The following is an 18120-nucleotide window of genomic DNA, read 5'->3' as shown; positions in this document are numbered from 1 at the left end:
GTACCCGATTTAAAACTTGTACTTGATCGAGCGATTAAGATGGTCAATTATATCCACAAAAAATATGTATTTTCAGAAAATTATGGAAGGAACATGAGTCTGATCATTTTTCTTTAATAATGCATACTTAGGTTTGGTAGCTATTAAAAGGAAATGTACTCATGCGTATGGATGAGTTGTGTGTGAGGAAATGCTCATATTTTTTTCATTGTAGCAATCAATTTGGTGCTGTAAATGAGCTTTTCTAGTAGATTTATTTGCACAGCTTAATAAATTAAATATCAGTACGCAAGGCCCAGAGGAAAATTTACTCACTTCTACTGACAAGTTGTTCGCTTTTAAAGAAAAGTTGAGTATAGGGAAAAAATATGTAAATGAAAAAATTTAGAAATGTTTCCCTTGACTGCCAAAACAAATTATACACTGGTGTGCAAAACTTAAGGACCAACACTATTTCTAAAAGTTACAACCACAAAATCTTTACTTAAGGTACTCTTTACTGATGAGAGTAGTGTCAGTCTCAGCAGCGATTCTGGACGTCAGCTAATCTGAAAGGGATCGATATGGCGGTCGAAGTGTTCTCGTCTGGGGAGGCGTTATCTTGGATGGACGTACACAACTCCAGATACTGGAAGGCGGTACTGTAACCGGTGCATGCTGCTTTACTGAGGTAATCCTTCCCCATGTGCATCTGTTCCGAGGTCCCACTGGCCCCGAGTTCGTGTTTATGGATGATGACGCCACACCCCATTGCACTGCAGCTGTTGATATGCTTTTGGAAAGTGAGGACATTGCTCGTGTGGATTGGCCTGCCCGTTCCACCGATCTAAATCCTATCGAACACATATGGGATGCCTAGCCGCACGTCCACACCCAACAGAAAATGTTCACCAGCTGAAGATGGGGCTGACAGAGGAATGGATGATGTTACTGCAAGGACTTATCAACAACACTGTTCTAAGTATGGACAGGTGGTACAAAGCCTGCATCGACATTATGGGGTGGCCATATCTCCTACTGAGGATCATTTCTTCCCTTTGTGCCATCTTTGGCAGTGATGCATCTGTATCATGGCAGCCAGTGCTATGTTGCCATTTTTGAATAAAGTCCCTCTGTACTGTTTTGTTTTCGTTGTTGTGTCAGTGTTGTTTCCTTCATCATTTCTGTACCTCACAAGGTTCCTTTGGTATGCTTTTCCCATGTCCAGGCCACTCCTTTTACCTGTAGGCCACTCCTACAGGTAAAAACTTGAGGTCCTTAAATTTTGTACACCAGTGTACTAAAATAATTAATGTAATAAGCAAAACATTAAAGCTGTTAAAGACAAAAATTGAGCATTACTTTCCATCCCTTGATACCAAAAAATATTTGTGGGTAAGTGATCCATTTGCAACAAGAAATCTTCCAATGTTAGAACTTAATTTTCAAGAGGAAGAAGAATTGGCTGAGATCTGTAATGACCAGTCGCTGGAAATTCACTTTAATAACACTAATATTAGCAAATTTTGGATCAAAATTCCAAAATGAATTTCCACGAATTTAGGAAAAGGCAATTAGCATTTTATTGCTATTTTCCACTTCCTACTTGTGCGAAACAGGGTTTTCAGCTTTAAACAAGATTAAACAAAAAAAAGAGAGACCGACGTTTTTAGTCAGTAGTAGAGGAGTGAGAGTAAGCCTATCCACAATAAATAAATTCTCATATTTAAAAACTGTGTGCCTCCCATTAAACCCAACCACTGATTAAAATGTTATAATTGTATATTTGTTTGTTTTTTTATAATTATGTTAATTTTTCACATATTTTCTTTTAAATTTCATGCAATTCATGTATGTTGAAAAAAGGACATTAAAAACAAATGTGTATTATTAAATATACCCAACAGAAATAACTTCGTTTGTGAAAATATGTATATACAGTGGATTCCAGTTATTTGGGCCACCGATTAATTGGGGCAGCTGTTTATTTGGGGCAAATCTTAAAAAGCAGAACCCAATCGAAAAAATAGCCAGGGCTTACTTCACTTAATTGGGACAACATGCCGTTTAATATGTGCAGGAGACTGCACCACAGCACTGGAGATTACCCTACAACTGTCTCTGACCGTACCACGTGGTTTGGTTGGATTTCTGGAGGTCACAACCATAAAATAATAAAAACAATTAGCAGTCACCTGTTTATTGGACTTTTCTTTTAGTGCAATCTTTCATAAATGAGCTTAAATGATAGTAAATTCGATCTTATTGAATTTGTGATAATACCGACAACTGGAATTCTGTGGGTTATTATGGTGAAATGTGTTCATGGAATCTTCAATCATATAAAAAAATTAATTTTCAGAATCTTCTCTTCATTCCTATTTTTAAAGCTGCATAACTTGTTACTCCATTCTCACTTGCGTATATCATGTTACTTGCAATTTGTGTGTGTGCCATGTTCTTTGTTATTGATTGCTTATCTTTTTACTGTTTTAAATTTTAATCCCCACCCACAAATGTCGGTGAACAGAATTGTCAACTAGTTAGTATGTACATATTACAGTACGTATTAATTATTCGATTATCACGTATATTTTTCCGATTTTCACGTATAATTTAATTATTTAATTGGTAAGGTAATAAAGGATAAATTTGTGCTTAATATATCTTTACTTTTATAGCCTGTGGATAATATTCCTCCTATTTTCGTTAATTAGAATCGCTGTTTAATAGAATTAAAATTCAATTCACAAATGTGATCAAAATGACCAGCGCTTCTACACATCACATAGTGAACGGTACTTTACTATGGTGACTCCATTGTAGCATGATTTGATTGTACAGTGAACCAATTGTAAAGCGGGGGTCCACTGTATTTTTAATTTTTTTTACATGACACTTCGGATAATTGGGGCAGCCGCTTAATCGGGCCAAAATTCACTAGTCCCAATGTGTCCCAAATAACTGGAATCGACTGTATATGTATTATATATTATAAATATTATAATATATATTATTTATAAATTTTAAATATAATATTTATATATGTTTATAATATATATATATCTGTATATATAATATATATGAGTATAATAGTGATTGTAGCGTGCTGTAAAATTTTAGGGTCTTTAAAAGTGTGCTGCAATAACTAAAAGGTTGAGAAACACTGCAATAATTTATAACCTATAATACGTAATAATCTCTACACCTATTTATGTATCAATTAATTTGATTTCATCACCTCTGTAACTGAATTCCAAACAATTTCTTCAATTATGTCTTTTGGAAGTCAAAAACTGGGCAATTGCTGATAAGTATGACACCCTCCTCAATTTTCAAAGTTATTTTTTGTGCTGTCATTTATTAAAACTGTTTGCTGTTAGTTGAATCCACAGATAAGGGATACGGGCACAAACTGGAGAAATTTCAGGACTAATATACAAAAGAATTAGTGATGCAGAGAGTACCAGGTTATTACCCAGTACCCATCATGCCAGGCCAAAATTTCACTACCTGAAAATTACTTGGACCAGGCACTGAGTTTCTCTACCAGGTGCTGGGTACTAGGCCTCTCATGTGAAAAATAATACCTACCAATAGAAAAGGATGGAGTACAAAATATTTTAATTTTATTTTTTGTAAACTAGAAAAAAAAAAAACATTCAAAGCATGATATTTTAATTTTTTTAAAATATAAGCAAGTCGTATTACTGTTAACAATAGTGAATTAAAAACATTTTACATAAAATGCATAGTTATGTAAGTAACAACTGATACATTATTTAAATAATACAAAAAAATAAAGGTGATATTGTTTCTTATTTTAATAATCAAATTTCAAATTCAATAATTAAAGTTCAATAACTGGAGCTTACAATGAAGAAATAACAGTTTTTCTGCATTTCTAGGAAGAAGTTTATTTTTCCACATTTTGTATATGATTCCCGCTTCACCATCCTTTCACTGGGTATGCCCAGTGATGGATGTTTCCCAGTGAAAGCAACATACCCAGTGAAACAACCTTTCACTGGGTATGTTGCTTGGACTTTATTACAAGTAAAGCCTAGCCAATTTTGATAGTTCAGTATAGATAGCTGCATTTTTTGCCAAGTTAAAGGATTTTCCTCATGAGGGAAGTTAGGACATTTAAGATAATTTTCAAATTGCAGCTCTTCTTTATAATAAGACCTATTACCATCATTACAAAACTCACAATTTTCATTTCCATTTTCAAATGAAATTTCATCTAAACAAGGCTGCACGTCTTGACTCTTATCATCATTCCTTTGTAATTTCTCTTTGTTCATTGTAATTTTTTTCTTCATTTTCAAATACTGGAGAGAAACTTTTCTTTTCTTCTATAATCCAATAGAAGAAATATCAATTTTGCAATATCACATATACTGAGTTTTATAAATCCAAGTTTGTAACATGATCCAATACAATAGCAATCACAATTTATTTGATTTCACATTTTGACTATTTTGTAAAAGTTTGAGCAATTCCTTTTTCACAATTACAGTGCCATCATCATTTTGTTGTTTGCAGAGGAAAAACTCCAGCACTGCTAAATTTAGAATCACCACTGAAATATGATCTCCCTTTGAACTGGCCTCAAAAATGTGATGTTGAAAAATTGTTCCAATAAAATAACTACATTTTCAATCAACTTAAAATTGGCAGCATTTAAATTGGGTATGTCATGATCTGATGCATACAATATGCTGACCTGCTTTTGTTCAAAAATTCTCAACATATGATATGCCAAATTCATCTCGTTAACCACGTTATATTAATTTGTGTCGTGGAAGCAAAAGGTTTATTTGCATCTCTTTCAGCCTCGTACAGGCTACCTTTGAGTGATTAAAATGAGGCAAATGATATTGTGGCACTTAGATATTAGACATGAAATCAATTTTTGGGAAAATATAAAATCATAAAGGACCAATTGTAGAGTAAGGATAAAGCAAGATTCATTTCTCAAATTACTAATATTTGCTCCACTTACCATGTTATGTGCACTGTTCCAAAGCAGTAAGTGTATATTGTTTTCAACATTTAAGTTCCAGAGCTGTAACATTTTTTTTAATGCATTACTAATGGCAATACCTGTGTGGCTTCCAGGAAAATGGCAAGCATTCAAAACAATGCACATATTCTTAAATTTTTTGGTAAACCAATTTCCACTAAAAAACTTTTGTTAGTTTCTGTACAGGTCCATATGTCAGATGACAAACACATGAAGTTCATTTGCAATTTTTCAATGTCAATTAAAAATTCTGATTTTTTTAACATTTATCATAAATACTTGGAATAATATTATCTGAAAAATATTTTATTTATGGTATTTGGTACAGAGGTTCCAATAATTTTAAAAGGTTAATAAAGCATTATTCTCAATTATGCTGAAAGGCTGGTTGTTCCAAGTCATCATTTTGCCAATTTTGTAGTAAATATCATTTGCCTTAGGATTATCAATGTTCCATAACTGAACTTTATGTACATATACACTGAGTCAATGTGTGCTGTTTCAGAGAACATGAATGTACCAAACTTGAGTCATCTAATTGTCTCTTAATCTTAGTATTGTCAATTATCAACTTGATTCCACTCATCCATATGCTTGAAACATAAATGTTTTATTAATGTTGATGTTTCATAGGAGTTTGCATTTTTTTTTTTTTTTGCCTCCTATCATCTTGTTATCAGTTGATATTTCAAAAAATCTCCAAACTGAATCTCATTATTGTAAGGGTAAAAATAACATATATACAGTCAGTCCTCGTATAACACCTGTTTACATTACATGAATTCGATCATACACGATTTATAAATAGGGGAACGATATCTTATATAACACGAACCGAATTCGCTTTTGCACGATTCGCCTTTGTGTTTACAAGAAATGGCAGTCGAACGCAGAATCACCCCAACCGAATGCAACACGATAGGAATGAAGAGAAGATTCTGAAAATGTATTTATGTTTCTTATATCAGTGAAGGGGAAACACATTTCACCATAATAATGTAAAAACCCACACAATTCCAGCTATCGGTATTATTGCAAATGCAATTAGATCGAGTTTACTACCAGTTTATAACAGATTCCACTAGCAGAAATGCAACTGGAAATTGTTTTTATTGTTTTATGGTAGTAACCCCTAGAAATGTGCTTTAGTAAAATGTGAGGTGTTAATAGTGTATCTCTGCCTTTACGGTGTTGTTTATTCAGTTGCTACACGCGCGCAGCTTTGTTTATGTGTATCAAGCGTGCCTCCTCATTTTGTAATTTTTTTTTTTTATTCCCTAAAAATGAGTAAAATACTTAAAAGGTGTGAAAAGGAAACATCCTGGTGAAGCCACTACAGATTCAGAGAGAAAACGAAAAGCAATCGATAAATAGAGGCAGACTGGGTCAAAAATTCTTACCCGGGAAAATTTATAGTGGCCTCATACTAGCGTTTATGGCCAAAATCACACTGGCCTCCGGCCAACCGGGGTTTCCCCGGTAAGGCTTATGGCCAGTCCACCTCTGTCGATAGAGAAAAAAATATGAAATTGTGAAACGCTTTGAGCGAAATGAAAGACCATGTGATATTGCACGTGCTACAGACCTAAATGAGGCAACGCCGAGAATTACAAAGAATGCAGAGAAAATAAAAACAACTTTCATAGCAGGAACAACTCAAAGTGTAATTAAAATCCATTAGATTAAGACACAAGAATTGGAAGAGATGGAACGGCTGTCATCTGTTTGGATAGAAAATCAAACAAAAAACAAGTTTGCTTACGATAGAAGCAAAAGCATTAGCAATATTTTATTACGTAATAGTCGTAATAAAATACTTACGTAATTTATTACGATTATTTATTGTGTTTGGTAATGTTTTGGTTACAAATGTGTGTTCAGTCTTGGGTGGTCGGAACCTAACCCTATTTTTCCCATAGGGCCTGTTGTTCATATTGCACGAGGGTTTCTAGGAACACAACTATCGTGCTATACGAGGACTGACTGTACTTTACTTGGCTTAGATTAGATATGTTTACTTGAACAACTTTACTTGGCTTAGATTAGATGCAAACTGACCTTATGAAACAGCAGGCACTTTGGTATTATGTAGCCAGGGAGTTACTTGTTGAAAAACAATCAACACTAGCTATGCTGCACAGAGAATCTGAACATTGTCAGTAACATAAATGTCTTTATACAAACAATTGGCAAAATATCCAGTACACTCACTAATCTACCTGCCAATCTACCTCCACAAGTCCTTCAAGAAAAACAAAGTACACCCATCTTTGCTGGGTCGCTTTCTTCTCTGTAAGTTTATTTCCTCTGATTCGCACCTTTTGCTCTCTAATATATTTGTTTTCTTTCTACCTCTGTTTCTCTCCAATGTGCCACATAAGTCTTTACTGTTCAAGTATTGTGAGCTGAAATAAAGATACTGGAGCATATAGTTATGTGGAAAGGTTTACTATGTATAATTAAACATATTATTGTTTTTAAAGAAAATTCACATAACACAAATAGTTATTCACTGAGTGCCCAGCAACATCCAGTACCCTATACCCAGTATTTTTTATGACCCAGTGCATTTCCACAAAGGATGCATTATTTGAAATGACCTAAACGTGTATTTACACCCATGAAAAACATGTATATATGTATGCACTTCTGAAAAGGTTAATGTTCTCATCTCACACAAGTGGATAGTCTTCCACAGTGCATTCTATCAGCTACAGAGACCCCACTGTCACCAATTTTTGGTGGCAACCCTTGACACTTTTAGGATTTAGCATTGCATACCCTTCTCATTCAGCTTGACAGCATCCCTGAATGGTTGTTATTGATCCCCACATTTCATATCTACAATCTTTTCACTATTACTGACATTCAGTTGCTTAGTCATTATTTACCTAAAAAAAAAAAAACTGTGGGGCAGATATTAGTTTTTCTATTAAACATTTGAATAAATATTCTATAATTTTGTACTTCTACAGTAACTTTTTAAAAATAGATAATGACTTTCCAACATAATTCATTAATTTAATCACATATTTTGCCATTGCAACAACATCATATTAGCTTAGCTGTTCACAAATTTTAGTCTGCCAGTCTCTCTCTCACACACTGCTGATAAGAGTGGTGCATACTTCCTGTAGTCAACAGAATGCTCCAAGGGGAAAGCCATTGAAATTCAAACAGAGGTAGAAAACACATTGGAAGCTGCTCCTGTTAGCAGCATAGAGAATGTAGCCTACTCCTGTTGGCAGTATAGAGAATGGGGCCTACTCCTGTTGGCAGTATAGAGAATGGGGCCTACTCCTGTTGGCAGTATCGAGAATGTAGCCTATTCTACTAGTTACCCTCTTTTTGCCAATTTTTCTATGTGATTAATTTTTATTCCTATATGCAGGGTACCAAGCAGTTGGTCAAAAATTTTATGAGATTTCCACAAGTTTGAAAAAAAAAAAAAAAGTCCTATTCTTTTAGTTTTAGCTCACTCTTCAAGTTTATATGGCACACATTTTGATTGGCAGATAGCTGTTAGTAATAATTAGTAGCAACTAGTAAGAGAAATCACACTGATTGATCAATAGATCCTTATTTGTCCAATGTGTACAGTGGAGAAGCAACCTGGTGAGTGAGTTTTTGGAAATATCAAATTATCTAACCATGTTATCTGTGTCAACAGAAAAATTATCAGCAACCGAAAACAAATTACAAGGGTAGAAATTATGACAAATAATCCTGCATTTTGAATAAAATAAAAGTATCATAATGAATTTTTTTCCCTAGAGTGAACATATTTTGCATTAATTTTAGTTACAGCAGCAACATAATTGTGCTAATAAGTGGATGTAATGCTTATTTTCCTACTGATGATAGAGTTTTTGCCTATTTTGGAATGACCACAACTAAAAATCAACAAGTCACTTCAGAGAACAAAACGCATTACACCGATGTGCCAAAACATTATGACCACCTACCTAATATAATGTTGGTCCTCCACGTGCAGCCAAAACAGCCTGTACCCAGTGAGGCATGGACGCCACAAGATTTCTAAACATGTCTTGTGGTATCTGCTACCAACACGTAACCAGCAGATCCTTTAACTCCTGTAAGGTCTGTGGTTGAGACGCTGCAGATCGGAGTTGCTGTTCCAACACAAACCACAGATGCTCGATGGGATTGATGTCTGGGGAATTTAGAGGCCAGAGTCTTCCAATACCTGGAAGTCTTCCTCATGTTCTGCGAACCAGTCTTGAACAATCTGGGTGGTGTGGCATTATCCTGCTGAAAGATGGCACTGCCAGAGGGGAAAACTGTTGCCAAGAAAGGGTGTACCTGGTCAGCAATGATGTTTACGTAGGTGGTAGATGTCAGAGTGCTAGGCACATGGATAACTGGACCCAGAGTATCCCAGCAGAACATCCCCCAAAGCATGACGCTGGCTTGTTTTCATCCCATGGTGCATCCAGGTGCCATCACTTCCCCAGGTAAACGACGCACATGTATCCGGCTGTCCACATGGTGCAACAGGAATCGTGATTCATCGGACCAGACGACCTTCTTCCAATCACTCAAGGTCCAGTTTCGATGCTCGTGTGCCCATTGTAGGCGCTGTCGCTGGTGAACCGTGGTTAGCATGGGCACTCGGAGCAGCCTGCGGCTACGCAGCCCCATTTTCAGCAGGGTTTGATGTACTGTGTGTTGTAACACATTACTCCCATCACTAGCATTCCAATTACTGGTGAGTTACGCCACAGTCTCCTTTCTGTTGCCATACCATCTGGGAGAGCCTTTGCTCACCTCGAGCATCGATGAGCCATGGTCATCCAACACCTCGCCAGCAGTTCGTGGGTTCCCTTCCTCGGACCACTTTTGGTAGGTACTAACCACAGCTGACTGTGAGCACCCGCCATGCTGTTTCAGATATGCTTTGACTCAGTCGTCTGGCCATTAACGGAGCTCAGTATCGGGTGTTTTTTATACTGTGTTCTGACCTGCACAAGTGCTGCAGTTCACCTACAGTTTCTTCGATTTGCATAACGACTCGCTGGTCATAATGTTTTGGCTCATCGGTTTATGTTAATTATGTATGGTATTACACCATATTCAGAATATGGTGTAATATGCGTTTCATTTTACCACTGTAGTTTTACCATTTGTTATAACTGAAATGAAAATACTGTTGATAATGATTATAGTAGCAATTTGCTGCATAAGTTTTCAAATATATAGGAAACTGCAAAATCTGGCATATAGCAACCTGGCATTCTTTAAAATCCTCTAAAATTTTACAGGGAAAAAAAAAAAAAAAACACCGGTTTACAATCTGGAAATATTAAGAAAGCAATCTGACACTTGTATCAATGATTGCATTTGTCTTTAAAAGTCCAATTCGTTTATTCAATTTATTAAATTTTGTAATTTAGCATGAAACTGTTTTTTGCAAATTACAGCTATGTGGCTGATCATACATGCATTTGTGTACCAGCTTTTTATATCACTTTAGAACAGCAGCTGAGAGGTGATGAAATATAGAAAAAGTGTACAATTTTCCAGCCGGGTACAGAAATATTTTTATAAAAAATTGTGTGTTTTGCAGTTGAGTTCAGCTGGAAAAATATATGGTTAATCTCTTCTATAAACAATGACTTGCAAATTTATTATTATATATATATATATAGATTTAATTCCACACAACCATGATTTCATTACCATTATAACTATTCACATAGTTTGTCAGCTGCATAAAGTTATAATGACAGCAAGGTCGACCCCAGAATTGGGGGGGGGGGGTCTTAATGCAAGAATTAACGTTTGGTCATTCTTGCCAAGACTGGAAAGGGCCTCCCCCCTTTGTTCCAATTTGGAGCCTTTTTCACTTACAAGCCTGAAAGCATTGTCCTCCCCAAGGACCAGTCCTGAATCTCAGTAAAAATTAGCAATCTTTTTTGTTATTACGTGCAAGAATCTCATAATTTATTCCTTAATAAAAAAAACTATTACTTAAAGCTTAAAAAACTATTACTACCTCTTATGTTTACATATATAAATAAATTCAGTTGTTAGTGCTTCATATTCATTGAACTGTGCTCCTCAAAAGCTGCTTGGCCTCTAGGTATCTCTAAAATCCAGAAAATTTTAAATCTGTCACCTCTCAATCCTCAAAGGTGCTGCATTTTAAAGAATTTACTATAGTCAGTTTTTGGAGCATTTGTATCCTCTATATGTATTCTTATAGGCTCCAAACAATAGATAGAGTATTTTTTTAGCTATTGAGTAACCTTCTTGAGATGGGTAAAAAAAACTAGTTAATGTATGCAGTGTGTTACATTTTGGACATGCTCAATTTTTTTTCTTAAATTAAATGGTTTGTTCCATTTTCTGTGATCAATAGAAATGAAAAGTAAATATAGTTGTCTCCTTATCAATTAATTACTAAGATAATAACTGTATAGAACATTTAATAAAACTCTATAGGTTTATATTCCCTAAACTTAGCCATTTAGTTTAATTACGACTTAATATTATTATTGAATTACTGAACTTCCATATTACTTTTTTTAAGCCTCTTTTCTCTCTGTATACATACTTCTTCACAAGCAAAATCACATTCATGAAGAGAGGCTTGAATACAGGCTAAGTGTGCACGGACTCTCCAAAGCTAACAATACTTCATTAAAACTACATTTAATCTCTGAATTTCTTTTTTATATCCAAATGGCATAGAAAAAAGAAATAATAATTGCTGGATTTCTATTTGTCTGATTTTAATGAAGTTTGGTTTTGCTCAACAAATATTTTTAACCAGTTTAAATACAAAATTTCATTAAATTCTGTTTCACTGGGAGTCCCTCTGTTACCTGTGGATAGATGGATGGACATGGTGAAGACAAGAGGCATTTAGCATATATATATACAATAAACCCCCGCTATTCGCGGGGATTACGTTCCTGAGAAATGCTGCGAATACCGAAAACGCGAATACTGAGTTATGGCTCCCATAGTAATAAAGGGGTTCCGTTCCAAAGTATGAAAATTTTGTCTATGTATGTATCATATGTACCTTCATAATATGACTATGTACATAGACAGTACATAGTGAAATGCAAGCATAGGCATCGAAATGAAAATAAGAAACAATTTAATATTAAATGTAATATTTATTAGAAATTTCAAACAAATTTTTCAAACCAGCACCTTTGCTATAGCTAAAAAACTTATCCCACCAGTGCTATCACCTGTTCCATTAAAGTGTTGATAAAGGAGTTTTGCCTTTTCACGAACGATGAGTAAACTTAACGGAATTTTATTTTGAGTTCGGTCTTCTATCCACAGATTTTAAAGCCTTTTCCATTTTTTATAATTTAACATCACAAGTTACAGAGCAAATTTTTGAAGCAATTAGCGTGTTTTCATGGACACTATGACTGATTTTTTCTTCCGATTTCTTGATTGATCGTACCGTTGACTCATTGATTTTATAATGCTTTGCCACTGAGGAGACACTTTCACCATTAGAAATTTTGTCTAATAACTCAATTTTATTCGCTAATGTCATCACCTGCTTTGATCTTTTCACATTTCCCTTGTTATTTGTAGCCATATTTTTGTACGGGTTAGAAAGAATTTGTCCACAATAAAGTCACTTTCTTCCGTTAACACACTCGAAAAAGTCTGTTTTACAATGCAAACGGTAGATTTATCACTTTTGTAAGCATATCAATTTATAAATTGATAAATTTATTCAATTTATAAGCATATAAATTAAAAGCAAACGACAAAACCTTCCATGACAAGCGCATAACACATACTGAACAAGGATTAGCGAGAAACATCCACGCGCGTGATTTAGTCACCCATTTCCCCCCACCCACTGAGCGCTGTTTTGACCGGGAAAGATAATTTTAGCCACGGCCATGTTTTTTTATGACGGAAAATATTCGCAGCGCTTTAAAATTCACATTTTTTTAGGTTTCATTTTATATTGTTGTTGTTATTTGGTTTTTAGGAGCATTAGCAACTAAGGTCATATTTCTCCGGGGATATGCGGTGGTCATTTCCTGACCTTTCGCATCCTCCGTATTTGGTGGCTCACGGGCTCGAACCCTGGTCTAATCAAGAAGCATGTGCTGCGCATTGCTGCTCCTGTCCACCTGGCTACGAAGGTGCCTCTAATTTTATATTAAATCAGCGACTGCAAATATGCGAAACACAGGGGTTTACTGTATACACTGTGTACACACACACAGAGGCAGTTCTCGCTTTACGAATTCCTGGGTTACGAGTTTTTTCTTCTTTTTTTCAAGTATCAAGTATCGACAAAATCGAAAATATGAACATTAATTACAAAAAATCAACGTTAAACATTCATAAATACCACATTTCAAACCACGCATGTAGCTATACAATACAGTGTACCCCGCTTTACAATATTAATCTGTTACCATCGTTTGTTATTTTATTTATGTTTATTATTTGGTTTTTAGGAGCATTAGCAACTAAGGCCATATTGCTCTGGGAATATGCGGTGGTCATTCTCTGACCTTTCCCCATCCTCCGTATTTGGTGGTCACAGGCTCGAACCCTGGTCTAATCAAGAAATGTGTGCTACGTACTGCTGCTCCTGCCCACCTGTCTACAGAGGCACTGTTACCATCGTATTGCGAAAATATCGTAATGTGAACCCAATAACACGTTGTTTTTTTTGGTAATTCATTCCACGACCTCAGAAGTTCAAATTTTCACTATATAACTCCCTAAAAGGTCGTTTTTATAGTATAAATTGTATTAGTTACCAATTCAAATCATTAAACGCATTACACTTTCATCGTTATCATATGTTATAAGAACCAATTTTGAATGGCTTTGTGATATTTTTCTAAAGCACATTTCTGGAAGTCATGACCATAAAACAATAAAAACAATTTGCACTTTACAGTTTATTGCACTTTTCTGTTACTGCAAGCAATTATAAATGGACAGTAAACCCAATGTTATTGCATTTGTGAAAATACCAATAGCTGGAATTGCATGGGTTTTTATGTTATTATGGTGAAATGTGTTTCCCCTTTACTGAAATCTTCAATTGTATAAAACATAAATAAAATTTCAGAATCTTCTCTTCATTCCTTTTTTTTTTTTTTTTTTTAAGCTTTATAAACTTATTCTGCACAAATTGTGTTAGTTGCAATTTGTGCATTCTGTTAAAAAATTCTTATGCATGTTATTGAAATTTATAAAGAAAAAGAAGATTATCTTGGAAATAAATGCCTCTTCAAGCATTTCTGAAGAAGACGACTCCTTGTGCAACAAACCAACGAGTGCCAAGACAATAATGAGTGATCAACGAGTGTGCATTTAGTCGATGATGATGAAGAATAAAAATTCTTTAACGTTTGTAAGTCATAAATAATTTCTCTATTATTATAATTTGCTTGATTTTACAGGCTGTTTTCATTTCTTTGGATAAATCAATCATTGTTTAAACATAAACTAATTAGCTAACTAATTTCAGTTGATAAGGTAACCCCTATTTTTAACATAATGTCTATGCGAAATAAATTCTCGCTTTACGAGCGCGTGCTAGGAACAAATTAACTCGTAAAGTCGAGAACTACCTGTATATATATAAGTTTGTATTAATATATTGAATAAAGAATGTATAAATGGATATATTGAATTAATATATTGAATAAAGTATGACTAAATTCCTATTCTATAGTTGTTTTCTTGGAATTGTTTTATATACATGGAATTGTATAATTTATCCAGTTCTTTATTCAATATATTAATACAAACTTATATATATACAGGTAGTTCTCAACTTTACGAGTTAATTCGTTCCTAGCATGCACTCATAAAGCGGGAATTTATTTCTCATAGACATATATAATGTATTTCTTTTTCCAATGCTAATTTTAAATTGTCTCCATACATTTGTATTCAAAATACAACTATAGAAATCACTATTTTTCCCACTGTTTTGCATTTCTTCACAGCTTACTATTAAGTCTGCTACGCTGCTATAAATTGCTTTATCATGTAGTTATATTGCTAATGTGGTTAAAGTTTGTGTGCATTCATCTACTCTACTGAATATGTACACATCATCCCCCTGACCTTTTCAGTCTGCTATGTATATATTTTCTCCCACCAGCTTATTTCCGCTATGCATTTCTTGAACTACTCCATCAATCACTTTCACTATCTTATTATACTTTTGGTTTCATTTTAGATTCGTTTCTCAGCATGTTTCAACACACATATTTTTAATTTTCCAATACCAGAGCCCTTAGTACACTAATCTTAGGTTGGGCTTCACAACCCTAGCAAGCTTAGTGTTATTTAATAACTTTTTCTTTGCTTTTTATCTTTCTGCTGTCTATTTGTACTGTACTTCCCGTTCGTAAAACTATTAGTGTACATGAGGGTGATACAAAAGTTCCTACTATCCTAATTGCATTGCATTGCTATTTTTTGTCTTTATTTATTTAAAATACTCCTTTTTCCCTTCCTATCCTCAATTTAATACCTCACCCTATACCATGTGCTTGTTCCAAATTTATTTATTGAATCATTTAAATTCTATCTATACATAATTAAATCTTATACTAAATTCTACATATTTATATTAAACATATCTATATTAACTATATTTATTTTAACTTGATCCTTATTTTTACCTAAATAAATTACACTACATTGGGACTACCTTGTCGCAATGTAGCGTAATCCATACTGTATTAGAATGTGCTAATTTCATTTTCGTTGCTTTTTCTCCTGTCACTTTTCTTCTACTACTATGGACAAGTATAGAAATGCAGTTCCTGATACATGGTCAGGTGTAGTTCCCTGATGAAAGAACTGATCATGTATCAATATTTATTTATTTCAGCTGATATCAGAACAAGCATATTTGCCTTACCTATATTCGACCATTTTCTAAATATGTTTCCCCACATATCTGATTTTATTTTCATTTTCAATTTATTTGCATTTTTTATTATTTTATTAGTATTTTGATGTACTAATTTTTCTTTACAGTTCTGCCACTTTCTATTGGCTTGGTAATTCAGTCCATAATTCTCTTAATTCATCTTAAGAACCTTTAGAATATTAACATTCTTTCACCTTTCACAAATCTACTACACTTCTTTTTCTTTTTCACCCTTCTAGTTACTGGCACTTCGTGTAACTTTCACATCCATTTGTGCATACTTTATTCAATATATTAATACAAACTTATATATGCTCTTGCATCCTTTAATGCTGCTTTGCACTTTTAGGTGCATCTGTCATACCTGATTTATTAATCTTTTATTCATTGAAACCATTTCATCAAAAGAATACCTCTTCATCATCATATGTAACTTTTTGAACATTTCCTATAAGAGGTTACATTGAATAATCATTTTTGTGCGTGCGTGCGTGTGTGTGCGCGTGTGTGTGAATATGCTTAAAAAGGTACCTGTCATAATTTGTCAGTAGGTGCGCAAAATATTCTATATTGGAGAGGGAAGGGTTTCATGTAATTTTGTTATGTTGTGTCTAGTCAAAGGTACACACATAACAAGCAGAGGGACAGAGAGAGAAGTTAAAACAAAAATAATCCTAAAAACAAAACATGCATAAAACAAATTTAATTATTATTTTTTTTATTAAAATGCACTTACATCATAATGTGTCCATAAAGATAAACCTGCTGAGGAGATACGAAATACACTGGAAAAAAACTGATTCTCCTTAAAATATTTTGGAAATACAATATCTGCAGCAAGTACAGGATGCTGATACTTGATATCAGCTATACTCTTCCTTGGATTATCTCCCAAAGACCTCAGATAGTAATATTCTGTCTTAAAACAAAAATATTAAAGAAATTAAAGAAATGTTCGCAATAATAAGAAAGGAAAACACAATAAGGATCAGTTATAAGATGACTATGTACTTCACAGTTTTATTTCTTGTTCATAATAACAAGAAAAAAGACATATTAATTAGTAAGAATGAATTAATAAAGCAAACTACAAAAAATATCTAGAAAGCCTATTTTGGAATTTAATGGTTATTCATTGGAGAGCAGGATTTCTCAAACGACAGTTCTGCTTAAGTCTTTCTCTCTCTCTCTCACGCATGCGCGTGTACAATTACATAACAGATCATGAAAAAAAAAAAAAAACTACAGAAAAAAAAAGCTCAAAATTAAATATAATCTACAAATAAGAAAAACACTTTACAGGTAACCCCCCATAACACGGTACTTCAACACGGTTTTGCTCTAACATGGTTTGAGAATTGCAGGAAATCTCACATAACACAATATTTTTGAGCTTTTGTGCTGAGAAAACCCTGCTAGTATGTTAGATGTAATTTTCAACATTTCCATTCCTTTTTGTGAATCCCTGCTGTTGACTCTATAGTTGTTATTGCCTTCATGGTATTTTTTTAAACCACATTTCTGGAGGTCACTACCATAAAACAATAAAAACAATTTGCAGTTTCCGGTTTATTGGTCTTTTCTGTTAGTGTAATCAATTATAAATGGGTAGTAAACTTGATCTTCTTGCATTTGCTATAGTACTGATAGCTGGAATTCTGTGGGTTTTCACATTATTATGGTGAATGTGTTTCCCCTTCCATAAAATATTCAGTCATACAAAAAACATAAATAAATGCTCAGAAACTCATTACACTGTATCTCACTTGTGCGTATCATGTTTGTTGCAACTTGTGTGTGTTGTGTTCTTGAATTAAATGAACATACATTATCTGATATATTATAAGTATCACAGTTTGTAAGGGAAGACGTTTGTTCAGCTATTACTGATTAAGTTACTAATATTATAAAAATAAAGTTAAAATATTAAGTTATTGCTACTATAAAAATTAAATTTCTGATAGTTATAAAAAAAATTGATGTATTTTTGTTAGCTTTTGGAACATAACCCCCCCCTTTTTTTTTCGTACTGGTTCTTAGTCCCATATAACAAGGTTTTGCATTACATGAGATTTTGTAGGAACCAAACTACCATGTTATACGAGGGTTACCTGTATTTCCAAAAATATTCCACATGAACAGTTCATTCACCTTTCTTGTATCTCCCACATACAGCTTTTTTCCCAAA

General features: G+C 34.0%; 1 protein-coding gene across 1 annotated transcript in view; it reads right to left on the bottom strand.

Annotated features, from left to right (window-relative positions):
• LOC150084667 (tRNA wybutosine-synthesizing protein 5-like) overlaps positions 1-18120 on the bottom strand; it is a 72466-nt gene that overhangs the window by 27509 nt on the left and 26837 nt on the right. The window contains exon 4 of the mRNA XM_090376316.1: positions 16669-16851. Coding sequence (XP_090232442.1) covers positions 16669-16851 — 183 coding nt within the window. The remainder of the gene's footprint in view (positions 1-16668; positions 16852-18120) is intronic.

Source organism: Mastigoproctus giganteus, chromosome 6, assembly GCF_048544385.1.
Source record: "Mastigoproctus giganteus isolate SK-2022 chromosome 6, ASM4854438v1, whole genome shotgun sequence".
NCBI lineage: Eukaryota > Metazoa > Arthropoda > Arachnida > Uropygi > Thelyphonidae > Mastigoproctus > Mastigoproctus giganteus.
The sequence above is the reverse complement of the archived record's forward strand: the minus strand, read 5'-3'. Positions and strand labels throughout refer to the sequence as shown.